The 27825-nt window shown below is 45.7% G+C and overlaps 1 protein-coding gene across 4 annotated transcripts in view; it reads right to left on the bottom strand.

The window, feature by feature from the left end:
* Positions 1–27825, bottom strand: part of ITGA10 (integrin subunit alpha 10) — a 307154-nt gene that overhangs the window by 168566 nt on the left and 110763 nt on the right. For 2 of the 4 annotated variants that reach the window (XM_085637685.1, XM_085637688.1), the window contains exons 3-4: positions 26356–26465; positions 26144–26232 (exon numbers count right to left, since the gene is read on the bottom strand). In XM_085637685.1, coding sequence (XP_085493811.1) covers positions 26144–26232; positions 26356–26465 — 199 coding nt within the window. Of the gene's footprint in view, positions 1–14797; positions 14870–26143; positions 26233–26355; positions 26466–27825 lie in introns of those variants that run through there. The other 2 variants (XM_085637687.1, XM_085637686.1) reach the window with 2 other exon arrangements.

The raw sequence follows: 27825 nt of genomic DNA, 5'->3' as shown, positions 1-27825 counted from the left end.
TGCCCACGGGGTGTGAGGGGCTTAGGTGCCCACTTTATGGGACCCCAGGGTACTTCGGTAATACAGAAGGGACCGCAGTCGCTTCACTGGCCCCTTCTGTAATATAGATTGCACCGCACACTAGTAGTACCAGTGTGATCCTAAAGTTGGGTGGCCTCATTTGCATAGGGGCATGGCGCCATGCTAATGAGGGAAATACGTTGCGTCTGCGCCATATTATGTACACAGCATAGAGGTGGCTCACATTCAGTTTGCGCTCTGAGAGTGCCCTCTGAAAATGGGGATAGGGCTTTAATGGACATCCCAGACATCTCCTTCCAGTTGGGTGCAGTCACTCACTGAACTCGTCTGCGGAGGGATAACCGTCTCCTCTTGTTCGGCAGGGGCGTTGCACCACTGCTTTCTATAAGTGCGAGAACGAAGCAGAAACACAAAATGGTAAAACTATCATTTTATGTTTCTGCTTCTCGCATGGTTTGAGAAAGCAGAAGGGTTTGGTTGGGGGTGGGCGGGTCTCCTATAGGGTAGGGGAGGAGAGGCTTGCCCACTGCTGAGAGCGCGGACTGTTTGGTCAGCCCTCTGGGGCCGAACAAACCAGTCATGTGCACTCTGCCTTTTCTCCATGTAGATTGCATGCAGCCTACATGGAGAAAAGACCTCCCCATAGACGCCTGGCTGGTCGGCATCCCAACCAATCACGCAGCATTGTGATTGGCTATAGGAAGGGGAGCAGAGGAGAGGGAGGCTGCCTGCTTCCTCTTAGCAGGAGAGACGACGCGGGACCGGGCCGGCGAAAAGGTAAGTTAACTTTTTATTTTTTATTTTAAATTAATCCCCCGTGTGACCCTCTCCTCGTGCGAGCCCCCCACCCCACCCGCGAGTCATGCCGGCCGCGACTGTTGTTAGGCAAAGCCACGTTCCACCTGCACTGTGAAAGATGGAGTGTCTGCTTCAGACAGCTGCTCAGCCTTTCACTTATGCGCAGCCTCCTGGGCAGCCATAAGCATATCTCTGCCCTGGGGGCAGTGCGCTATCTGTAATAGGGCACACTCTCCATCTTTACGCCCTGCGCATCTAGTCAAAGGTGCGCCGCAGCGCAAACAGGGACAGTGCGACTTTTATGTAATGTGGCCCATAATAGGCGAGCCATAGCTGGGTTGTAGCTCACACCCCAGCCAGACTGACGCTCTGCACAACTGAGGGCAGGACATGAAGCGTTTAGTAGGTTGCTACTGTGAAAAAACCCTGATAATGCGCGTCTCACATAACCCTTTTGTGCTCAGTCCTCAACCTAAGTCCAATACTTTATGTAGACCTCAGAAACCCTAATGGTCAGTTTACAAATACTCCTTCACCTTCTAAAATTTCCTTCAAAACTTATTCAATTTTGGTCAGAAATACATATGGTGAAAAACAGAGGCAGTCAAAGAATGGCTGTCGCCTATACTACTTCCATTGGTTTAGCTAAGACATCAGCAGGGCATAGATTTAGTAAGATGTTCGTATTTGTGTGAAGAACCCATCCCAGGCCTCACTGATCACTTCAGCTTTCTAGCTTTTTACTGCAGGGGCACAGGAGCCACTTGGTGGTTCCTTAACTACTTGGACCGCTGAGGTTGGCCAGTAGATGCCAAATGAGCTTTAGCGGCAATCGAAGATGTCCTTATTGGATAAGGGACCCTTGTCATGCCTGGTGGGGACTGCCTGCCATCCAGGTGCCATGCTCGAGACTTGAGTACTTTTGAGCCACAGATAATTGCACTGATAAAGCCAATCTGTTCACATCTCCACAACCTCTCTAAAATATGTCTTTTAGCACGATCTAATTACAGTATAAGTGAGAGTCAAAGCTTTAACTGGTCAACAATAATAAATGAATTTAGGTCTGCCTGAGGGTCACATTACAAAACGGCGGGCAGCCCAGCAGGTGAGTTCAATATGCACCATTGGCCTTCGGATTTGCTATAGAAAATTCCTCATCAGTTGCGGACTTGCGTCACATGGTTCTATCGGCTTTTGTCCGGAACTACAACACTGTGCATAACTTGGGGCGACTGGCAAATGTGAGGTCCTTCCCGGACAGCATTGAGGGGAGTCATTCAGTGCCCTTAACTGACATCGAAAAAACATTTGAATAGGAGGATGCAACTTTATGTTCCAGATGTTTGAGAAATATAAATCTGGCCTGAGCATTATCCAATGGGTATGACCTCTAGCACAAGTGAAAACTGCCAAGATAGTGTCTAGAAATGGACTTTGCAGTGAGACACTGGACAAGGCTGCCCTCTGTCCTCTTTTTTTGCCTGCTCTGGTGACAGCGCTCCTGGCCTGCGTGCTATGAAGTCACATGGCTCATTGGGGCATACGGCTAGGGACCACTGGTCATATGTTGTCCCCATACTCGCATTGGTAGGTGTGAAGGCTAACAACTGTTTGATCCCAGAACTTCTTAATGTAATAGAACCGTACCAAAACTACATACAAACTGGTCAAAGCTCAGAATGATTCCACGGCACAAGGGCAGGCGGTGGAGAGGGGCATTTCTTGAGCTTGGGCTACAATGCAGACATCTGCGTTGAAGCACCTTGGTTAGAAAAATTCACATTAAAACAATGCTTGCACTAGGCTGAATACATGTATTTTTGTCCAGTCTGCCACTAAATATGATGGAGAGGATAGCATTAATTTCTGGTAGTGCTGCCGGGAGTCCCATATGTATTCCTGGGTATGTTCTCTATGATACCCTGGAAAATGTCCCGGGAACTAGACAGCCTACTGACCATGCTCAAGTGTGAAGTTGGAGATTTTGAATCTTGTGGATAAGATAGGAGGTCTGGATGCCTCAAATATTGAATGCTATTATTTGACAGGCTAGCTTCAGCAGCCCGGGTCAGTTTGTTAGAACTTCCAGGTAGAGATAGTAGATGTTTCAAGAGATGCCACCGGGATACAAAACTCTGTTATTAGTCCCTCACTCCATCGAACGGAATGAACAAAGTCCCTATGGAATCTCCTGGACTTGGGAATGGGTGCCTAAAAAGATTGTTCAGAAAAAACCCTTTGCAAGAGGATCTCTGCCCTCTCTTGTTAATCAGAACAAGGTGGCACCTGCACTTTTAAAGACAAAGCAGCTACTTCAAACACCCTCACCACCTTTATTTATGCACAACCTCTGGGGCAGCCGGGAGTTTGCATCTGTTTGGGGGCAGCACATTATCTGTAATAGGGCACACTATCCCTGCTTGTGTCCAGGGCACGTTGGAGAATGGGCCTCCGCAATGGGCCACTGGAAGGTCAACAAATTATAAAAGGTGGATAGTGCAGTGGGATGGATTGGTGGCAAGAAGCTTTGCGCTCTTGATGCGGCACAGAAACAAACGGGAGCCAGGGGAAGGCAGTTGTTACTAGGTGCTAGCCTTTCTAGGGCAGCCATGACACTTGGAAGGGATATCCAGGTGGGTCCCTGTAGGCTAATGCGCATACAGAGGGTTGACCAGTATTGTCCATGTATAGAACATTGTGGAGGGGTAGGCCAAGTCTAGAACTTGTGATTAGGGTCATATGGCCCATAGAGGGTGTGACGCGATTGTTAGCTGACGAATGGGTTAAATGGAATGTCCAGTAATTCCAGGCTTAGATGTATAGAATTTAAATACTTCTGTAGGACCTATTGCACCCCTGAGGCAGTTATACAGGATATACCAGACAACACCAAAAGAAACCCTAAAATGCCAGGTTGAGACCGCAGACTTGATAAATGTGATGCAGACGTGTGCGGTTGTTCAGATGTACTAGAACAAAGTGGCTACTAGAATGCAGAGAGCAGTAACATTTCTATTAAAAATGGATGTCAAACCATGTACATTGAGGCTTTGTCCATGAAAAAGGATTTACACTACCAGCTGAGGACGAATCCTTGCACGCTGACTGGATACATGGACTGTGATATCCTCGCGCTCCAGTATGAGAAGATGATGTAACCAGTATCGTAACACAGGCCCACGCAGCCCCCGCGGTGCGGGGACCCCCATGCTCCAGGAGGCCCTCTCCTAACAGTACTCTGGCAGGAGAGCACCTGATCGTGTTGACAGGGGGCCGCTCCACGTGCCTTGCAGTGGAGCCCCCTCGAGTTTCGTTACTCCAGTGGATGTACCGTGACCATGTATGCGCCCTGTTGTATTGGTCCTGCCGGTTTTGGCCCCAATTCCGAGCAGTTTCAGCAGAGGTTGGAATTCCGAGTGGGGTGGTATTTACTGCACCTCGTAATTATGGAGCCCGTTAAATACCCCATTCTACGTTAAATTACAGAAGGACCTGCTGGAATTTAACAAAGGAAAACAATACTGTATTTACCGTAACATGCGGATTTTGGTGTGGTAATCACTAAAATCTCCATGTTATTCCCCAAAACTCAAAAAAGCAGAGGCCACACTGGTGGATACCATGCTTGGACATTTGCCTGAAAGATCCTGAAACAGACAGGGGAATCATCGACTCTGCCAAGATGCCTGAAATGCTCTACATAGTTTTGCAACTTCTAAAGATAACTGACAACACATTTGGTGATGGAAGATCTTATAGCTTGCAAGTGCAAGAGGGGGAGAAGCAAAAATGCTCTATGTTGGATGCAACACGCTTACATTTATGTGGTTACAGTGATCATTTCCTTACATGGTGATCGCGTTCTTATCTTAAGGTTCCTCGGGCTCCTGAATCCGTCTTTGCATTAGTTCTGGCAAACTCCAGAAAGTATAAGTCTTAAAAGGAGAGTAGAAGTAGGATGGGTTTGGGGTTTACATGTGTGATCCTGCACAAATGGAGAAAGGACATACACGAGATATGTGGTAGACACATCAGCTCTTCTGACTTCCATAACCACAGCCATCTTTGTTGACCTAAGCCTTCATTACAAGTGGCCCGGTAAACAGGCTGGTATTCCCCACCCCAGAGTTGCCAATACCATGGGGACTAGTAACTCAGGAGCGTGCGAAATCCAGGCCACTAAGAGTTTGAACCTCAGGGTCCACTAAGAAATGCGCAATTACTGATGGAAATTGATCATTCTAGGACTGATTCCCTGTTAATTCCTCCATCTGCCCCAAACACCAGGAGATTTAAACTACTTTCAGCAACCAAATTCTCTGTCTGTATGTGTCTTAACGGCTAGAGCGACCGACTTTAGAACTGGGGAACCAGGTTCCAGTCGGGCATTTGGGGCAGATCACTTAATCTCCCTGTTCCTAAAAATAAATGAATGTGTCCGTCTGTAACGCAACCAGTGCTCATGTAAAGGGCTCTGCTACCTTCGGGGCGAGTTCGAGCTATATAAAACTACTAAATAAATCCAAATATCAGATCTCATGATTCGAATGAGAGCGGTGCCCTTACCTGCCCCAGGGAGTCAATCGGCCACTCACAAGAGGCAGGTCGTTTGTTGCCTGAAGCAAATAATCTTGCTTGCCACAGTGGCCAGTGAAAATCGCTGCGTTTCAAAAGAAGGCTTTAATTAAAAGATGAGAAAGTAAACATCGGTAATCCCGAATTCGTAAGGTTTGCTGGAGCCGTGCCCGGTTTCATGTGGCACAATTACTGCGTGGGCATGCGTTTCTTAGGTTCGCATCATGTGCCCTAAATCATTTCTTGTGAGTTAGTAATCGCCGCTAGGATGTGAGTAAACATTAGAAGGCCACAAACACGCAAGGCGGGTCCGCACTGGGGAGCTAGTGGCCGCTGGTCAGACAAATAGACTTTCTGGCTTTCCCGACACTGACTTCCTTTCTGCTGACTCATCACTGAATGACGTGTCAAACAGATAATGTCTTCACGCTCCCCTGTGTGTGACTCTAAATAGCTGAATGTCCGGAACAGAAGCTGTAGAAATCATCTCTCTGCTCCACACCTGAAGCTGTACCGCGGCAGAGACCAAAAATGTAGAAAAGTAAAAAAGCAGATTCGATAAGGTAGAACATACAAAAAGATGAAAGAAAGTAGTGAAACAAATATATGGACCAGGGAGGAGTTTAGGGTTTGGTGTAGAGGTTATGGTTAAGATTAGACCAAGGAATGGTGTGTCTTGAAGCAAGGTATGGGTCAGAGGTAGGACAGGGGAAGTGCTTAGTTTGTGTCAGTGTTTGCCGGTGCTTGGCACATGCACTTATTTAGCCCACCGTGTGGTGGCGCTGTTGACCTCTTTTGAGCACAGCTCATCAACAAAAGTATTAATAATACTAAAAAAGAATAATAAAACTAGTGGGTCCAGGCCATCCTTACAGCTAGAGTTGACCTGGTGGAGACCAAAATGTCACACTTGTATTGTGTGAGGGTTAATATTTGGCAGTGCTGGCACAAACTGTCGGTTATACTAACCAATGTGGCGTCCTGAGCAATACTTCGGACGCAGGAACTTATATGTAGACAAATTCAGCATTGCACAGGAGTAGAGGAAAGGGTAAGGAGTGGGTTAATGGTAATGGTTGGTGCAAGGGATTGAGCTTGGGTGGGTTAACTTTGTGTGTTGAGTTAGGGTTAAGGTATGAGATGGTGTACGGCAAGGAAACATGGTCAGCGTTGGAGTAAGGGTTTGTGTCAGGATTAGGTTAAAAGGTTTGAGTAAGCAGTGGGGTAAATTTAGGGTCAATTGGAGGTGTTGAGGTTGCATAAGGAATAGAGGAATGGGGCAGGCAAGTGTTGGTATAGAAGGAAGCTGCAGGAGAAGGGCTGCACAGGAGAGAGTACAGGGGTACAGGGATTATCCTGCATAAAGTAGCTGTTACGACAAGCTGTAAGAGACATGGATTAGGGTTAGAGTTAAGGAGGGCATAACAGCTAAGGATAAAAGCAAACAGGAATGCACATCTACGTACAATTTGCACATGCAGTGGTAACATTTCGACATTTTTTACTTCAGCTTTTTTCTATTTTTCCTAAACATACAGGTTATCCATAACTGTTTCTTCTCTATACCCTACCTTTTCTGCACTCTTATTTATTACACATAATCAAATACTGCTAAGGTACTCAAAACAGAGCAGGGTTTATTCCCAGTCTTACAGAGGCAGAGTCTGGTGACAGCTCTCATCTTGGTTAAGAGACACCTCTGTGCCCAGTGCTTAATTTGAGCTGGTGGTTTCCAGTGCTCGGCACCTGCATTTAACTGTCAACACTGGCACTTGTGATAGTCTGCCGCAAGATGGCACTGTGTGGCCAATTTAGAGATGACCAAAAAAACCAGTTAATAATTCACTATGTAATAAAATGTCTATTACCATCCGCATAAGCTATTCTTATAACTTTAGAGGCATGAAATAGTCAGAATTGTCACACCTGTAGGAGTGTAATGGATAGCTGTGTTGTTATCATTGGCTGAGCTTGACAGTTGCAATGTGTGGTGCAACCTGCATGGCCTCCTCCCAAGAGCCCTGGCACAAACTGTTTACAAATTAAGCGCTGTACAGTGCCATCTCTGTACTCTGGACTTGGAGAACTGTCTGGGAATTCACCCTGCATTCAGACAACTCACTCCTCATTCTCGCTCTTCACTTTCAAACTCCACCTGTACTCACAGCGATCACAATGCACTCACACTGATCCCCATCCACTCACACCATTCACATTCCACTCACAATGACCAGACCGCACTTCTGCCACTCGCCATGAACTCACACCGTTCTCCCTCCACTAACCCTGTGGTCACATGAGCACACCGCTCACTCTGCACTCACAGTGATCACTCTGCACTCACACCGCTCACTCTGCACTCACACCGCTCACTCTGCACTCAAAGTGATCACTCTGCACTCACACCGCTCACTCTGCACTCACAGTGCTCACTCTGCACTCACAGTAATCACTCTGCACTCACACCGCTCACTCTGCACTCACAGTGATCACTCTGCACTCACACCGCTCACTCTGCACTCACAGTGATCACTCTGCACTCACACCGCTCACTCTGCACTCACACCGCTCACTCTGCACTCACACCGCTCACTCTGCACTCAAAGTGATCATTCTGCACTCACACCGCTCACTCTGCACTCACACCGCTCACTCTGCACTCACAGTGCTCACTCTGCACTCACAGTGATCACTCTGCACTCACACCGCTCACTCTGCACTCACAGTGATCACTCTGCACTCACACCGCTCACTCTGCACTCACACCGCTCACTCTGCACTCACACCGCTCACTCTGCACTCAAAGTGATCATTCTGCACTCACACCGCTCACTCTGCACTCACACCGCTCACTCTGCACTCACAGTGCTCACTCTGCACTAACAGTAATCACTCTGCACTCACACCGCTCACTCTGCACTCACACCGCTCACTCTGCACTCACAGTGATCACTCTGCACTCACACCGCTCACTCTGCACTCACACCGCTCACTCTGCACTCAAAGTGATCACTCTGCACTCACACCGCTCACTCTGCACTCACAGTGCTCACTCTGCACTCACAGTAATCACTCTGCACTCACACCGCTCACTCTGCACTCACAGTGATCACTCTGCACTCACACCGCTCACTCTGCACTCACACCGCTCACTCTGCACTCACACCGCTCACTCTGCACTCAAAGTGATCATTCTGCACTCACACCGCTCACTCTGCACTCACACCGCTCACTCTGCACTCACAGTGCTCACTCTGCACTCACAGTAATCACTCTGCACTCACACCGCTCACTCTGCACTCACACCGCTCACTCTGCACTCACAGTGATCACTCTGCACTCACAGTGATCACTCTGCACTCACACCGCTCACTCTGCACTCACAGTGCTCACTCTGCACTCACAGTAATCACTCTGCACTCACAGTAATCACTCTGCACTCACACTGCTCACTCTGCACTCACACCGCTCACTCTGCACTCACAGTAATCACTCTGCACTCACACCGCTCACTCTGCACTCACACCACTCACTCTGCACTCACAGTGATCACTCTGCACTCACACCGCTCACTCTGCACTCACACCGCTCACTCTGCACTCAAAGTGATCACTCTGCACTCACACCGCTCACTCTGCACTCACAGTGCTCACTCTGCACTCACAGTAATCACTCTGCACTCACAGTGATCACTCTGCACTCACAGTGATCACTCTGCACTCACACCGCTCACTCTGCACTCAAAGTGATCACTCTGCACTCACACCGCTCACTCTGCACTCACAGTGCTCACTCTGCACTCACAGTAATCACTCTGCACTCACAGTGATCACTCTGCACTCACAGTGATCACTCTGCACTCACACCGCTCACTCTGCACTCAAAGTGATCACTCTGCACTCACACCGCTCACTCTGCACTCACAGTGCTCACTCTGCACTCACAGTAATCACTCTGCACTCACACCGCTCACTCTGCACTCACACCGCTCACTCTGCACTCAAAGTGATCACTCTGCACTCACAGTGCTCACTCTGCACTCACAGTGATCACTCTGCACTCACACCGCTCACTCTGCACTCACAGTGATCACTCTGCACTCACAATGCACTTGCGCTGTTCACCCTGTACCTCACCCAGAAGTCACACAATCACACTATTCACCCTGCACCCATGGGACACTTACTCACCTGCCCCCTCACTGCTCAATCTGCAATCTCACTCAAACAAGCCCATCACTAACCATGCATTCATTCTTCCCACTCTGCACTTACATCTGCACCCAAATTCATATGGTCACCTCACTCTCCCTGCAGTCACTCCTCTCACCGTACTCTCACACTGTCGCATTGCTCACCGTGCACTCACCATGGGCACTCCTGTCACCGACACAGCGCAGAGGTTTAATGTGCCTGCTACAACGAACGTGTACCATGCAGATCACAGTAAAAGGGGCTATAGAGAGATGAGGTGCATTGTTGGCGAGTGGTAGTGAGGGAATTCATGTAGAGGGAGGAAATAGAGGAGGGGGCGCCAAAAAAGACTGTTGTACCGTGCACGACCAGTAGCCCTGGCTGGGAGTGTTACCCGGATGAAGTTCGGGTGTAGTTGCGCCCCTGTTACAGAGGACGTCTTTTATTGCGGGAATTATTAGGGCAAGACATGATTGAACCACCTGAGTTGCCAGCGCTATCCTTCCTTTTACAGACCAAAACGCCCTGTCAGCTGGTGGCCAGATTATTTGCGCAGGCGCAGGAGGCGCGCAGGCCGAGAATCTCGCAGGATAGACTCGAATGGCAGAGGGAACTGGGGCTCACTATAAGCAATGGAAGTATTGTTGCTCATTAGTAAAAAAAAGGTTTCATTAAACAACAGGCATAGACTCTTACACTTTAAATACATCAATAGGGTACGTTGTAGAGCGGCCCAATTATTTGGCTCTGGACTGCGTGATAATGCTAACTGCCAGCCCTGCTGGGAGGAGGGGCTGGATTTGCGCATCTTGCCTGGTACTGTCCGGGAGTGCAGATCTCTGGCAAGCCGTGTTTAAGGAACTTGAGGCTATTACCGGAGAGTCACTGGAACTGGAATCACTGATGGTCCCCCTGAGCATGACAGAGGGGCGCAAGCAGCTGTGCGACGCCTGGTGGTCGTAGGCCTACTGCTGGTGAGACGCCGTATAGGGCTTTGTTGGGCTTGTGTTCCTCTCTCCACAGGGAGTGAATGATACAGAGACATGGCATATTGCAACACACAGTCAGACACATACCGTGAGCTAATTTCACAGTGTAGCCAGACGAAAGATATCTGGGGCGCGTGTGGAGAATTTGTAGCCACGGCAGCTGCGGCAGATGACGAAGAAATGGTGTGTGAGTGATTGCGACTTGGAGCGATAACGTCTAAATAAGGCAACTAACTGTATGGGGGCTCAAGCGAGCAAAAGTGTCGCCAAAATAGGGTTACTATGGACTCTTCAGCTTTTTATATACCGTGTCTATGGTGCAGATCCAACCTGTATCGTTTAAGTATCACATTGCATGTCAGGGTCGGATTGGTAACAGGGGCACTCGGGAAATGGCCGAAGGGCCGGTAGCCGAGCTCCAGCTGTGGGCTGCATTTTTGGGCTGCTTGTGCTGCTAGGATGCTGCCAGCGGCCCAGTGGGTGCCTGAGTGGCCCATCTAGAGGCAGATGGGCGGAGGTATCACTCCCTTTCTCTTGCTGGGCTGACCCATTAATATATGCTGATTTGAGCGGGGTCAGGGGGCCTAAGCAGAAGTGGCCTCGCTTGCATTCATGTGGGCTCAGCAGTGTGAACTAATTTGTTCCTTTTTGTTAATCTAAGCAAAGTTAATAAAACATGCTCCCCCACCCCCTTACTTTTCATAAAACTGAAAGGCAATATGCAAATGTGGGCCACTTTTTTTGGTGTTCCCGGGCCGATTTTTGACCCCAATCCAACCCTGTTGTAGGCCTCTGATTGTGGATGAAGCCCCCTGTGCCGCCCCCTAACGCAGAATCACCTTCCAGAAGGAACGATCGCCAGCACAGTAGCCCATGTTTGTCCAAGGCCCTTTATGAGTTGTGTGTCTGGATATGTAGCTGAGCCAATGAACAAGAAGCATGATTTGTTTGTTTAGTATAAAATGTAAATTAAATAAAGATTCCCCCCCAAAATCTGCAAGTTATCCCGCGCTTTCACGGGCAATACTTATGAAGTGGAATTAATGGCACGGCAAAAAAATTCCGAACCGGAGGGTATCGGGTTTTATTAGGGGCGTTAAATACCACCTAGGCCCAGGGCACTCGTAATCATGGCTTCTGTGTTTTGTTATTACAAAAACCAGTACCGTGTATTTATGAAACTGAGCATCTGAGGTGATCTGGAGGTCGGGTCTCTTGGCCCGCCGATGCCCCTGAGAGACTGAAGTGTACACATCTCGCGTGAAGTGGGAGCCTGGCACCGCGCGCGCTCATCCCGCCACTCCAGGGCACGCGCGGCTCTCTCCGCCAATTGGTCCTCTGAAGGCCGTCAGTGGAAAAACCTAGCCACGAACTATGCTGTCTTTGAAGCCAGGGGAACGAAGCATCGGGCAGACTTCCAAAAAATATGAAAAAATAAAAGCATTCACTGCTGGGGAAAACCGTTGATAGTTCACACAGTTTAAAATAAGAATTTGACGGATGCTCATTTTTTATCGGAATTAATGGCGCCGGGTGTGAGGTAAAACTAGGGTCGTGAAGGGAGAGTGGCAGGCTTGGGCAGAAGGCATCTATCTACACTGCGGTATATTTACCTCAACGCGAATAAAGTGACGCAGCACCGTCTCTAGGGGCATATCAGCAAAGGCCGGCGATAATTATCGCTAAGCGCACTTAGCGCTAGGATAATTATCGCCGGCTATCGTGGAATTTTATCGCTGAGATAGCGTGCTATCAGCAACGCTTATCTCAAAAGCGATAAAATTCCTCGCGCTAACAGCCAAAAGTGAGATAATCTCACACATTTTGGCGTTAGCTTGCTGATAAGGCAGGGCATACTTAGCCATGATATCCTCCTTACATTGGATATAATGGCCAAGTCAGGGTGAAAGTAGGAGTAGGGAAAGTAGCGTTAACTGTGGTTAGCGCTACTTTTCTTATCGCTATGCGTCTTAGCGATTCCCTTGATAATTGGAGAAATGTCGGTTAGCGACATTTTTCCAGTTATTTTGGGATGGAACGCCCACTTTGCATCTCATTAGAGAGGCAAAGGTGGGCGTTATGGGAAAGGGAGCTAAAGTAAGGAATCACGCATTAGCGTGACCTTGCTGATTAAGCGATAAAATTATCACCGCTTTTTGTCTGAAAACGGATGCTAAAGCGGCGATAATTTTTTATCGCTAGCTTGCTGATATGCCCCCTAGTCCGTTCAACGGGCTTTATAAGGTCACTAAATGTTAGGAACGTGAGTTAAAAGTCTGAGTAAATAGGACTTCAATGAGTTAGAGAGCCAGTGCCAGCTGGGCAGATATATCAGTCGGTTGACCGCCTGCGAAAAAGATCTGAGGTAATCCATGTATTCTAAGGGAGAACCCCAGTTTACCTGACCCAGCCTTTCATTATTTTAAATATAATTAAAAGTCTTACTACTTTGTAAATCTCTTACAGAGCTAACATCATGCTCTAGTCACCAGCCGGCTGGACAACGGCAACGCGCACTACGTAGGAATCACCACACACCTCCTGAAGAGACTGCCGGCCATACAGAACTCAGCAGCCAGACTCATCCTCGACCTCCCAAAGTAAACCCACATCACTCCCCACCTCAAGACTCTCCACTGGCTTCCCATTCAGAAAAGATGTCAATATCAAGAAATCTTTTTTCGGATTTGACAAAAATCCATATAAGAATAAGAGCGAAAAATACAATACATTTGTTGCAACAACCTTATCGCTCAATATTAAAATCAACATCTTGTTAAAAAAAATACATAAAACAAGAGGTGCCAGTTGAAGATGCTGATCAACACCTACAAAGCCCTACACAACCAAGAACCAGCAACTCCATCTCCCACACTTCCCACATCCTCCGAAGCAACAGTGGAGAAAGAGAAGAGAAATCATTTCAAACAGAAATGCTTTGCATAGAACACTTTGCATGGCCCAAGGTGAAGTCCAAGAACTCTAGGTGAGTGGGTGCTCTTTGGAAGGCGTGGCTAAGGACAACACCCTGCGAAAAGTTCAAATAGGCGATGGCTGTGGCCAGCAACTCTTGGGGTTGAGGTTCCGAGCCTAGTGCCTGGTTAAAGGGACTGTGAGTTAAGAGTGTGCTAGGCACAGTCAAAGTCCATTTATATAACCCAACGGTTTGTTGGCTGCAGAACGGCTAAGAAAACTCAGTGATGTCTTTGATCAGGTGACCAGTGATGTCATTTGTGAGTCTATGTGCAGTGCTTTGGCAGAGTGATGTCTAGAGGCAGTGCAGATATTCAGAAAAATGTGAGTCATTATGCAGAAATATTTTCAATTTTCTGGGGGAAAAGGAGGAAACATTTTAGGGGCAAACCTCGGAAAAAGTAGCAAGAAAAGATGAAATATAAAATAAAAATGTTGTAATTCGCTGCAAAAATAAAAACATATTGATAAAAGTACATCCCACTGCACACACTATTTTTGCCATTCATACAATGTGGCTGAGCTGCAGTAATAGTTAAGGGAGAGGATGAGGCCTAAGGGCTAGAGCGGTCGACCTCGATGCTGGAGAGCCGAGTTCAAGTCTCGAAAGGGACGCTCAACATCCTGTGATTCTGGGCAAATCACTTAATCTCCCCGTGCCTAATAAAATGAATGTGTCCATCTGTAATGCAACTGGTGCTCATGTAAAGCGCTCTGATACATTTGAGTCGAGTTTGGGCTACACAAAACTGAAAAAATATATAAAAAATAAGTACCACAGTCAGTGCCAGCAATGCCACTAGACAAATGTTTCCCAAACCTTTTAGACCCAGATGACAAACTTTCGCGACCCACGTAGCTTTATTGGACACGAGGTGGGAGATTTTTTAATGTAACTAAACCATCATGTGGTATTGCACTGTCAATTTACAGACAGCACATTTTCCGTTCAAATGGCCACTAAATTTACACAGACAAACAGTGTTACTGATAAAACTCTATTGCACACAAAAGATAATGTGTGGAAATCGGGTTTCAGTGACTATTTATCATTTGTGCATCACACAGTAAAGTGTCTTGATTTGTTTTAATCCTTTTAAATCTTTGTTTCCTTCACACTTCAGATTAACACAAAAATTGTAATTTATTTTTGCTTTCCTAACCTCTGAATGTGTACATCATTTACAGGTATTTGCATGTTGTGTATTACAAGAAATACAACATTTCTTTTCACACTCACTATACCTTAGTAAGGGCGGAGCTTCAAGTCCCAACCAGAATACAGCATGTCTCGCAGCGCGGCGCATGCGCTGCCCAGGCTTGACCTAAAAAGGCATATTAAATGATAACCACATCATAAGTGGTCTTAATAAAACCATGCATCACAGAAAAGAGCTTAGAGGAAAAGGCTGTACATATACTGCTTTGGGACTAAAGCAGCTGACCTATTTCTTTAGCGCTCGTCTCTTCACCTTTTGCAGGGCAAGAAATGTCATTGGGGCAATTTCCTGTCCTCATTTTTGGGCAAGGGGAGGCAGGGTTGTCGTTACCCCCGCCTCTCGCAACATTAGTGGTCCAAGGAGAACATTTCCCCTTGGACAAGATGAATGACTTTAGCAAATATCTCCCCACACTCACAGGGACAGTGAGGGATTTATTCCCACACTCACACTGGGCAATGCAAGGGGGCGGGTATCACTCTCCACTCAATCCTGTGCATGGGGACAGAGTTTGGGATAGGGCACCTCTACCTGCACTTTGCGAACGCAAGGGGGGAGGGTGTCATTTCTCCCCACAGGCTCTAGGCCGGAGAGGATAGATTCCCCTCTTCTATGGCAGAGCGAGTAAATTAACTCACTCACTCTTGGACACGGCAGGGCGGTCGTCTCTAATTAGCCCCCACTAGGTACTGCCCAGGCCAGGAGGGTTTTGGGAGCAAATGTCTTTTTCTTTTTTTCTCTCTCTCTGACCTGTCAAACAGGCTAGACAAAGATGTGGGCAGGCTTACATGCCTATTCATGAATAATGCAACACCGGGCCTTCTGCCATGCTGCTTTTATCCTCCCGATGTTTGCGAATATTAGAAACACCAGGGTGCGTGAACAGATCGATGTCCATCAGGGCAGGAATAGGAACCAAAATCAGCCCTGGCAAAGTGCTCGGCCCCCCCCCCCGGAGGGTTGGGGTTCGGCCGAGATGTTTGCCAGGGCCGGTTTTGGCCGGTTTTGTTACAAGGGCCGATATTGCAGCTATGCTGCAAAAATGGCCCTGTAACAAAAAAGGTCCCCAGGGGCCCAAAACCGGCCCCCACCATGGCGGCCCACCAAGGAAATGCCCGGTGCCCACTATGGCCAGTCCGGCCCTGATGTCCATGCATGTCCAGTCAGGCATTTAAAGCGTTTTGGTAAACAGACATACTTTGTCAAGAGCACAAGATATTACCATTTAGCCTTATATCTCCAAAACAGCGAAACGTATTTTGACCAAAGAAAGACAGCTGCTCTGTTGCAAAAACCCGGCGCCATCTTTTTATTCGCCAGATTCGGAGTTCTAAGCACAAAATAAATCCTTTGTGAAATTTCATTATATTAGGTCTGAGAAACGTTTCTGAGATGCCGTTTGAATAGTTTGGTAATCTGTATGAAATAATGTTGAAGAAAATATCTTGGTCTCCAAATTTGGTGCAGATTTGTGAAAGGGGGCCAAGGGTATGCAGTGTACAAAAATCCATCCATCCATCCATCCATCCATCCATCCATCCATCCATCCATCCATCCATCCATCCATCCATCCATCCATCCATCCATCCATCCATCCATCCATCCATCCAGCCAGCCAGCCAGCCAGCCAGCCAGCCAGCCAGCCAGCCAGCTGCTGTCTGTCTGTCTGTTTGAGGGATACATGTATAGTGTATTAATTTGGTCCTAAATTGCCAATTCCAGATTATCTAAACAAAGTGGTTCATTCGGGTTTTCCTAACAAACAACATGCACTTTTTTCAGCAATTCAAGCTTTGCTTGTATGAAAAAATCGTTTGAAAAAGATTGACTGGGGACAGCACTGTGGGAGCTAATGTTAAGTCCTTTTTCCCCCCGAGTTTTATATAGCACAAACTTGAACTGAAGATATCAGAGCGCTTTACATAAGCAGCAGTTGCATTACCCAAGGGCACATTCATTTTTTTGTTAGGCACGGGGAGAGTAAGTGATTTGCCCAGAATCACAGGATGTTCAGCGTCTTTGCCGAGACTCGAACCCAGTTCCCCAGTTTTGAGGTCGACCACCCTAGCGGTTAGACCACATCCTCTCCCAGGATTCTTCTCTTAAATTACACATCAAAATCACTCTTGAAGGTGAAAATTAAATGTGAATTACAGTTTGAGCCCGGATTTTGAAGAGTATCTCATGATTATAGATGTAAATCATGATATAGTACATTTATCATGGTATGGCATGGTATGCAAGGTCAAGTTTTGTTGCTGAAAAGTAGACATTTGGCGTGAGAATTAAGGGGGATTGAGGGCAGCAAGGGTGCGTGGTAATGTTTAGGTCGTATCATAACTGTTTTGTGCTCTAACCACTAATAAACCCCCCTCAACCACAGCACACCTCAGGCTTAGTTTTGTGAAGGAATTCATAAATGTAGATATACGTGCACAATTATAAAGGTCACTGGCAAAACCTACATTAGGAACATTTGTGGTTAAGTTACAGAATATAAAAACCTATGAAACTGGCTGGTTATAGTGATGGGTGCAGCCACAATGCTTCCTGTCTTGATAGAGAGTGACAATTGTACTGAAATGATCAAGTTTATGGATACTCAGGGGCAAGCAGGAGAAGCCATCGTTCCATGTTTTTGAGTATAGTTTGCTGAAGAAGCCATCGTTCCATGTTCTTGAGTGTAGCTTGCAGGAGAACCCATCGTTCCATGTTCTTGAGTGTAGCGTGCAGGAGAACCCATCATTCCATGTTTTTCAGGAGAACCCATTGTTCCATGTTCTTGAGTATAGCTTGCAGGAGAACCCATAGTTCCATGTTTTTGAGTACAACTTGCAGGAGAAGCCATGGTTCTCTGTTCTTGAGTATAGCTTGCAGGAGAAGCCATGGTTCCATGTTCTTGAGTATAGCTTGCTGGAGAAGCCATGGTTCCATGATCTTGAGTATAGCTTGCAGGAGAAGCCATTGTTCCATGTTCTTGAGTATAGCTTGCAGGAGAACCCATAGTTCCATGTTTTTGAGTACAACTTGCAGGAGAAGCCATGGTTCTCTGTTCTTGAGTATAGCTTGCAGGAGAAGCCATGGTTCCATGTTCTTGAGTATAGCTTGCTGGAGAAGCCATGGTTCTCTGTTCTTGAGTATAGCTTGCAGGAGAAGCCATGGTTCAATTTTCTTGAGTATAGCTTGCAGGAGAAGCCATGGTTCCATGATCTTGAGTATAGCTTTCAGAAGAAGCCATGGTTCCATGTTTTTGGGTATAGCTTGCAGGAGAAGCTATCGTTCCATGTTCATGAGTATAGCTTGCAGGAGAAGCCATGGTTCCATGTTCTTGAGTATAGCTTGCAGGAGAAGCCATCGTTCCATGTTCTTGAGTATAGCTTGCAGGAGAAGCCATCGTTCCATGTTCTTGAGTATAGATTCCAGGAGAAGCCACTGTTCAGTGTTCTTGAGTATAGCTTGCAGGAGAAGCCATGGTTCCATGTTCTTGAGTATAGCTTGCAGGAGAAGCCATGGTTCCATGTTCTTGTGTATAGCTTTCAAGAGAAGCAATGGTTCCATGTTCTTGGGTATAGCTTGCAGGAGAAGCCATGGTTCCTTGTTCTTGAGTATAGCTTGCAGGAGAAGCCATCGTTCCATGTTCTTGAGTATAGATTCCAGGAGAAGCCACTGTTCAGTGTTCTTGAGTATAGCTTGCAGGAGAAGCCATGGTTCCATGTTCTTGAGTATAGCTTGCAGGAGAAGCCATGGTTCCATGTTCTTGTGTATAGCTTTCAAGAGAAGCAATGGTTCCATGTTCTTGGGTATAGCTTGCAGGAGAAGCCATGGTTCCTTGTTCTTGAGTATAGCTTGCAGGAGAAGCCATCGTTCCATGTTCTTGAGTATAGATTCCAGGAGAAGCCACTGTTCAGTGTTCTTGAGTATAGCTTGCAGGAGAAGCCATGGTTCCATGTTCTTGAGTATAGCTTGCAGGAGAAGCCATGGTTCCATGTTCTTGTGTATAGCTTTCAAGAGAAGCAATGGTTCCATGTTCTTGTGTATAGCTTGCAGGAGAAGCCATGGTTCCTTGTTCTTGAGTATAACTTGCAGGAGAAGCCATTGTTCCATGTTCTGGAGTATAGCATACAGAAGAAGCCATAGTTTCATGTTCTTGAGTATAGCTTGCAGGAGAAGCCATCATTCCATGTTTTTGAGTATAGCTTGCAGGAGAACCCATCGTTCCATGTTCTCGAATATAGCTTGCAGGAGAATCCATCATTCCATGTTTTTAAATATAGCTTGACCCTCGCGAGACAGACAGGCATCCAATGCCCTATACAGATGAACGGTAGGAAAGATGCTTACAGTAGCAGTCGAGAGGTTGCCTCCATACCAAAGGAACTGCTACTATAGCGAGATGGACTGGGCGGGGCAAAATCAATGAACAGACACTTGGAAAAGTGTCCTGATAGGATACACTCCAGTGAAACAAATCCTCAGAACAAGGCATGCAAAACAAATCAAATTAAGAACGTATCTATAGCACAAATCCCCAGGATTTGTTGTGTCCACCTGGAGGAGGCAACAGTACTAATAACTATGCGCACACCATGCAAGCTGATCACATGCTCCAAGTCCTTGGTTCCGTACCCAGGACTGCACTTCTTTCCCAAAGATCAGCATTTTATTCCTCTAGTGGAAAGCCAAAATTTCTAAGGTGCTTAAAATAGACAACTGATACTTTAGATCCCCAAATGTAATTTGGATCCCCTTAAGCCTTCTGCACAAAATATTAAAGTTGTGGGGGGAGCATGTGGGGAGGGGGGGGGGAGGAACAAGAGGTGACCTAAACACAATCTTTCCCATTTTCGGTCAAATGTTTTGCTTTATGCTAAAGAAAAAACCCTAAATGGCCTTATACCGAAGTGGGCATGATGGTGGAAATTAAGGAGTACAGGCCCTTATTATGTTTTTTTGCAAGTCCATTCAGCAGTTTTCAAGATGTTTGCATTACTGAAAAGTAATAGGTGGGATCCCAAGTGAGCTTTGCAGATCAAAGATGGTGTGTGCCATGTTTTCTTAATGTACCAGGTAACGTGTTTGGATCTTTTGATCTCTCTTTGCATTTGTGACACAACATAGGATTTCAAATTTGAGGGAACCCCTCGATGGTATTAGAGAATAATTCCCCAGTGCTTTAAATACCTCAGTTTTTTCTGGAACATGGAATGTGCACTTATTCATTGCATTGCATAGTGCTAGCTGTAACCTCATTTCCCAGTCGCACCAGTCAAATGATTAGAATCTGTAGATCTGACATCAAAATACTTTAAGAGATTAAATCCTTCCACACGTAATCAGAAATCAAAATTGTTTTTCAGCTCTTCCACTGATGCAATTCTGAGTAATTGCATATGACAATTTTTAAATACAAAAGATGAGCTTTTTGATGCTGCATTACGCTTTCATATAAGAAAAACAGTTGGAAAACTGATCGAATTACATCAAGAGCCTTTTCTTTAGCTGTGGCCAAACTTTGGAATTCCCTCCCCTCCTCAATCTCTGGACTGGAGTCTCATTCTTTCTTCCGTAAGGCCTTGAAGACTTGGCTTTTCACCCATTCATCACCGTGAGACCTACACATTATCATCTGTTGGCCCCTTTCCGCAGTGCCTTGACGCCTCTGGGCAAAGTTTGCGCTTTATAAGGCTAATATTCATTCACTCATTCACTCATTCATTCATGGGTAGAGGAGATTAGATGCCAAGAGAGTGGTGGGCCCAGGCTCTGTAACAAACCCAGCTCCACACGCAAAGAAGGGGTTGGCTGCCCATGGAGAGTTGGGTGCAGGGCCAGCCAAGCCACTGCCTCTGCACCAAAATCCTTCTTATGCATGGTCAAAGTCATGCCCAGCAGCAGTTGAATGAGTTGGGTGCAAGGGATTGCTGGAGCTAAGGCACTGTGATCAACCTGCTGCAGACGGCCGAAGGCTGTACACAGCAGCTGTCTGTAGTGTCAGCAGGGTTGGGTGCAGGGCATGGCAGGCCCTTCAGCAAGCATACGTTGGGTGGCCGTGCATTGTGGGTGAAGGACATGCATTGAGGGTGCTGGCTGACAACAAAGAGTTGGGTGCAGTGGCATGCCGGAGGCCAGGCCCTGTGATGAAGCCTGCAAAACATGCACTACGGTGTTGGTGCCGGCTCACAGTTGAGTGCAGTCGCTGGATAAAGACACGTCCCTGCAGCCAACCCTGCTGGACATGGCAGATTAGTTGTGAGAATCAATACATGGCAGTCTCTCGTGGGTAGGACCTACTGTAAATCCCCACTGCACATGGCCTAAGGTCCTGTGCTGTGGGTGTTGGCCACCTCTGGAGGTCTTATGCAAGGCCAACCTGGAGGCCAGGCCTTGCAGCCAACCTCTGCTAACTGAAGGCATTCCACAGTTGGGATTGGCCACCCACGACATATTGGGTGCAGGCCACATTGTCAACCCCCTCTCAGCTTCGCTGCTGGTGTTGGTTGCGCACTTAGAGTTGGATAAGTAGGCTGGCAAGAGCCTATAGAAAAACACCTATGGTGCATAGGCCATGCACAAAGGGGTGTAGTGCCAGCTGAAAGTGGGGCGAAAGGCATAGCCGAAGGACAGGACTTACAGCCAAAAGATGTTGCCCGTGTTCTAAGGTCAAGGTGTTGGATACCTAGAGAATTGATCAAAGGGGAAGCCGCAGGCCAGGCCCTGCAGCCAACCCACACTGCATGTGGCTGAAGGCCTGGAGGTCAGGGCTGCGGGCAATCCCACAGCACACTGCCATGTGCAAGGGAGTTGGTTGTTCTCTGAATTTTCAGTGCAGGGCCTGGACGGAGGCCGGGTGCCCGTGGCCAACCCCTGCTGCGAAGGCCATGCACTCTGAGTGTTGGCCACCCACAGAGGACAGGGGATGTCCAGAGGCCAAGATCTGCAGCCATCCCTCTACTGCACATGGCCAAAATCCATACGCAACGGAAACTGGTCACTATTGAAAGGTTGAGCTATGAACAATTCTGCAGCACACTGCCAAAGGCTTTAGACTGAGGGTATTGGCCACCCATGGTGAGTTGGGTGTAGAGGCTAAACATGAACAATGGTCGATCGGCATCTGTGTAGGGTGGAGCACAGAGTCTGCAGGGCAGGCTCTGTGCCTAACCACAATGAGCAAGGTCTTTCGTCATGCACAACTAGGGTAGGCCGACTATGGAGTGTTAGGCATAGAGTCTGGTGATCAACTCACCCCCCCCAGCTGCACACAGCTAAAGGCTGTGTGCAGCCAGGGATGGCTGCATCCAGAAGGTTTGGCACAGGGAACTCTTTGATTAAATGCTAAAAGTAGTAAAAAAATCATTGAAGAATACAAAGGTTAAACTGAAGTGATTCTTGGGCTTGGATATACCACCTCAATGTATGTTTTAAAAAAACCTGAAAATTAAAACCGAAAAACCACAGAAATTTTCAAGTTATGGTTAGAAGAACAATCCAGGCAAACCATAATCCAGACACCAAATGCAATTTTTATGACTTCACAATATTAATACCAATAAATAACAACACCTAAAAGCGAAACGTAAATAAACAACAATATATAATCAAACCAATTAATGATATTAGCTTCAGAGTCATCGCTGTCAAGTGGTACAGGTAATGCGATACGTAACCTCATCTGTAAGAATATTTACAACATGTGCAACTGCATCGGGCTCACTAGGGTGAAATATTGAGCATTGGATTGGGAGTGCGAGTCGGCAGGAGGGTTAATGTGGAGATGGATACTTTGCAATGCAATTCACTCCTATATTTTTTCAAACAAACCAGTGTATTATTGTTCTCTTGGTGATGATTACCTTAAGTGGACAACCGTGATTTTTAATTTTTTTTTATCCTTCATCTGACCATGACATCGTTTAAGGTGAGCGTTGCTAGCGAATTTTGATGATTTGTTTGCGATGTACAAATGTGTGCTAGGTGGAAATCAGACATGTATTTGTAATGAATGATACCATAAATATGTACATATGCTTTTATATGAAGTCCATAAACTTTAACAATAACTCCTAGACCTTTCAAAAGGTCAAGCACTTTGAGGTCCTTTGACCTTGGAACAAAAAGAATTTCTTATGTTCAAATTCTGACATTTCCCATTGGTTTGGGATGAGACCTGAAGTCTTCTATGTTTGTTATGCTCCCTGCAACACCCCAACATAGGCCAATGTTCTAATTGTTACAGAACAAAGGTTAAAGAAATTTCCAAATGTCACAGAACTTTAGATATTACCAAATTCGACACTATAAAGCCCTACACACCAAACAGCTTTCAAAACAACAAAAGGTCTGCAAATGTCCAAAAGCTTTTGGGCTTTTCTCAGGTATACACACATTTTACTTTTAGAATTACTGAATTGATAATGAATAGATTAAAACTAAATTTAGAACACAACAGCGTTTGTGTTCATGTGAAATTTAGTGGAATTCTATCAATCTGTTTTGACCTATATTTTTTAGGTGTGTGTGAAATTTGTATAACTTGCCTTTGAGTAATTACGCCAAATTTTTGTAACATTATGTAAAATCTCACGTAATTGAAGGAAATACAAATTGCCATTTAGTACTGTATATTAGAGCGAAATGAGCCTTGTGCCAATTTTTAACGCAGGAATGCATTTTGCGATAAATAGTGCAATAATAAAAAAGCTCGTATTTGGTTGTTCCTGTGCGTTAGCAGTACGTTTTTACAGTGAACAGCATGTAATTACGCAAAGTGACATAATAGCTTACATCAGGAATTTTGCATATTAAGTTTAATGCAAAAGTCCTAAAACTATGCAAATTACACGGCATAAATTACATTTCACCAATGTCTAATATTATTTCAAACAATTAACCTGGCAGTCATATCCATCGCACCCTTTTAGCCCTGAACTCTAAAGACCTTTGAACTTGAATAATCTGCGTAAAATGTTTAAGAACTAAAACAAATTATTTTTTGGGGGGGGGCGAATGGGGTGGGTGAGGATCAGTTTCATGCACATTGATCAAATAATGTCAAAGTTATAAAAAAAATAAATTTCTTCCTAAAAACGAATCAATCTAACCTTCACTGGTGCATGGTCAATGATGAGTTGAACAGAGAAACTGACGGTAGTATGTATGCTGTTGGATTTGTCCCTCTCTGCAGGGTCATCCCCAAACTTTTCGCATTCACCCTCATGTTTTCGGTACCCATTTTATTGGCTTTTTTGACTCTGTGCAATTTCCCACTGCTAACTAGTGTAAATGTGCTTGCGCTTACTCCTTAAAACATGGTAAAATTGGCTTACCCCAAATGTACACATTTAATTTACAGGTATGTGCCTAGTAAAGGTATACTACATGTACCCTTGTCCTGCGAATTAAATGCTATTAGTAGACCTGCAGCCCATCTTTTGTCACCCACTTAAGTAGTCTTTTAAACATGTCTCAGGCCTGCCATTGCAGCCTGTATCTGCATTATTAAACTGCCATCTTGACCTGGCAAATTAAATGTTTTGCCAGGCCTAAGCCTTCCTGTTTCATGCATGTAAGTCACCCTAGAGTAGGCTCTAAACCGCCTATAGGACAGGGTTTTATGTATTTAAAAAGGTGGAAATGTACTTTTAACTTTTACATGTTCTGGTAGTGAAAACATCTTAAATTCATTTTTTCCCTACAGCAAGGCCTACCTTTCCCAAAGGATAACATTGGGATACCCTAATCCATTTAATATGTGCTTTCAACTGGGAGCAATTAGGGATGTTGAATTTGGTGTCTAAAGAGTTGTAATTTTAAACCCTCTTTAATGGTAACATTGGATTTGAAGTCACAATTTCGTAGATGCCACTTTTAGAAAGTTGGCATTTTCTTGTCCTAAACATTTGGTGATCGCACCCTATATCCTGGGTCACATGACTAGGTATAGCTGGCAGTTGGTCTTTGTGTATTACTCCCAGACAGTGACCAAAAGGGAATAGGCCTTGGCGGGATGGACCATCTCTGACTTGATAAAGGGGAGGAGCTGTCACCTACCATACTTGTACTTGCACATCACAAAGGCTCTGCCTGATCCCACTCACAAAAAGATTGACACTAGTCTTTTGCGACCCCAGACAGGTTGGGGCCAGGGCAGGGAGGCAGGAAATTCCAAAACCTCTCAGGTGGAAGCCTCTAGAAATGTTTTCAACTTCAAAGCGGATACCAGGTATAAATATTGGACCCTCAGACCCGACTTTTCAGAATAACCCTGGACCTCTTGAAGACTTAGAAGGACTGCTGTGCTGCTCTGCGTGATGGATTGTTACTCTGTTGCCCTGCTGATTGAGTGAAAGGACTAGACCTGCATCTCAAACCCAGGACCACTAGAGTGACTCCGAGGGCTAGGTTGCTGGCCTCCTGACCAGAGCCTAAGGGCAGAAAAGGCTCCAACCACCTTACACTCAGCACCTGGAATTTGTTTGCTGTGAGTCCTATACCCCAAGTAGTGCCACCTCAGTCCTGTATCCTTAGAACTGGGCCTGAAAGTGCTCTGCCAGCCCAGCCGTGCTCCTGTTGTTTGAACTGATGCAGCACCAAGCATCTCCTCGCAGCTCTGCTTTAGAACAGCAGTGTAATGCATCCTCGGAGCAGAATCTCCCAACGCTCAGCAGCTAGGATTTAAGGTACTTTGTTCAGCAGGCCTAACTTGGTATCTGTATCTGGTCTGCGCTGCATCGTGGGTGGACTAAACTTGTGACTTTGTCCTGGTCACTTTGAGAGAAAAATCCACAAAATTCCACTTATAGAAATTTGAAGTTATTTATCATTTTACGAAGTCCAGACACTTCCATCCCAATCTAAACAATGAGAAAAGAGCGATGGACTCGGGAGACATCAAAGTGAAATGAAACTGAACACAACTTGTTAAGAATACTCGAGAGTCAAAACCGGTGTGCAGATTTTAATATGGTGCAATATGTGAAATACTTCATATTCCTTGGTCATGTTTTGGGAATTTTAGAATTTCTTCACCGTGAAGTGTCCAGCTAAGGAATTAGTACCACATTAGGACTGGAGTACTCTTTTACGCACCCTTGAATGTCTTTGTGAATCAGCCACAGAATGTCCAAATCCCTATAAGCAAAGGTACGAAGAAAGTACAGTCCTTTCTATTTTTGTATTTCTACTAGCTGCATATGAATATTTCCTGAATAATCCCATTTTAGATGTTTTGGAGTGAATTCACAAAAGCATGCAAGAGTACGTAAAAGAGAGTTACGGCGGTATTGCTGTACAGATTACAAAATTATTTTGTTCGACTGGAGAACTTCAGCAACAGCTCCATTTTCATACCCATGGCAGGAAAGCTACTCACCACAAACCCGTCTTGTTTGTTGTCCAGTAGCGTCATGCCAAAGTGCATGTTCTTAATTTCTTTTGAAACATTTTGCAGGGCACTTGTGCCTAAATTCAGAGGTAAAATTAACAAACAATGAAATAATAGGGTAAGCAAAAGGCCACCCGCCCACATCATTTCAATGCCAGTCAGATAAAATATTCGAACCAGACACCACAAACAGTTCCTACCTAGGTTGACTTTGGCACATGAAGAGTTCTTTTCTGCTCCCACAGTGCATTTGTACACGTCACCTTTCCTGTTTTCTGCTGTTCCATCCCAGGGGGCACCAACAAGCATCCTGTAGGGAAAAGGATATGTGTGGTTATTGTTTTAGATTTTATCTAGTGTTAAACTCACTTATTAGTTCCATACTTAGGTCTCAAAAGAGCTGGGCAGGCAACACTGCCAGTCCAGAAAACAACCTCACTCGGATACAGGATCCTTTTAGCTATAAGGGAGGCACGGAAGCCATTTGTCAGCAAAGGAGCCCAAAAAGTTGTTTTTGTGTCTAAAAACATCACAGGGACCCAGTCTGGGCCCAGTGCCTTGCAGAGGGTACTCTTTAAGATGGCCAAAGTTACATCGCTGATGTCAATGGAGTGGACAAGAGTGTTTCTACTATTCTTAAGCAAAACAGTAGGATTGTCACTATCTGGGGGAAATTGAGGGGACCTGAGCCAGGAGGATTAAGTGACTTCTCTTCAAAAAGCTTAATTCATTTTCCAGTAATATAAGCATGAGTATACCAATCGCGCCGAAACACATATTTATAATAAAAAGTGCATAGACTGAATACATAATCTCCTTGAGATCTGTGTTTAGAATTTGTCTCAAATCTACCAAGGTGTGGCAGAGAAAGGCTGGAGACTTATCTTAATGGACACTTTCGATTTTTTTCAAATTCGAAGTCTGATATGTGTCGACGTTTCAGTTCGGATTTAAGTCCATGAGACCTTCATTAGGACAATGGGTCTTGGAGTTACTCAGGCACACCGAGCTATCTAGAGAATATTGACAAATCAAATGAACAAGTACAGACATATACATTAAAACAATAGCACACCAGCAAATATAAAAATATTAAAATAACCATGTTTACTTCCTAATGCCAGAATAAACCATGCACGGCAAGTGCCATGCCTAATTAAACTATATTAGAACATTGGAATGTTGGGAGCTCCATTGAAGACAATGGAGTGCTCCATGCTTTTATGGGCCAGTAAAGGCCCGCAAAGAAACATTCCAATGTTGTTTTCAAAGGCCTCTCGGAGCCCAAGGGAATTTAAACCCCTCGAACTCCAAGAGGCCTTAGTTTTATTTGTTGGAACATTCTGCCCCCTAGTGGCAGAATGTTCTAATAGCCTTATAGTCCTTCGTAGCTGGGCTATACCGGCTATTAAAGTCCTGCTCCCTTGTTGAAGTCCCTCGCCTTCGGCTCGGGCCTTTAACGCTGGAGCGGGCTTTTAATAGCTGATATACTATAAGGTTATACTAGAACACTGGAATGTTGAGAGCTCAGCTGAAGACAATGAAGTGGTTCTGGCTTATAATGGCTGGTATAAGCCTTCTGCTCCAACATTCCAATGTATTTTTCCTGTTTTTCCCTTTTAATTCAAAATATTCTACCCTTAGTTGGGGGAATGGTGCAATAGCATTAT

This window comes from Triturus cristatus, chromosome 12 (genome assembly GCF_964204655.1).
Source record: "Triturus cristatus chromosome 12, aTriCri1.1, whole genome shotgun sequence".
Taxonomy (NCBI): Eukaryota; Metazoa; Chordata; class Amphibia; order Caudata; family Salamandridae; genus Triturus; species Triturus cristatus.
The sequence above is the reverse complement of the archived record's forward strand: the minus strand, read 5'-3'. Positions and strand labels throughout refer to the sequence as shown.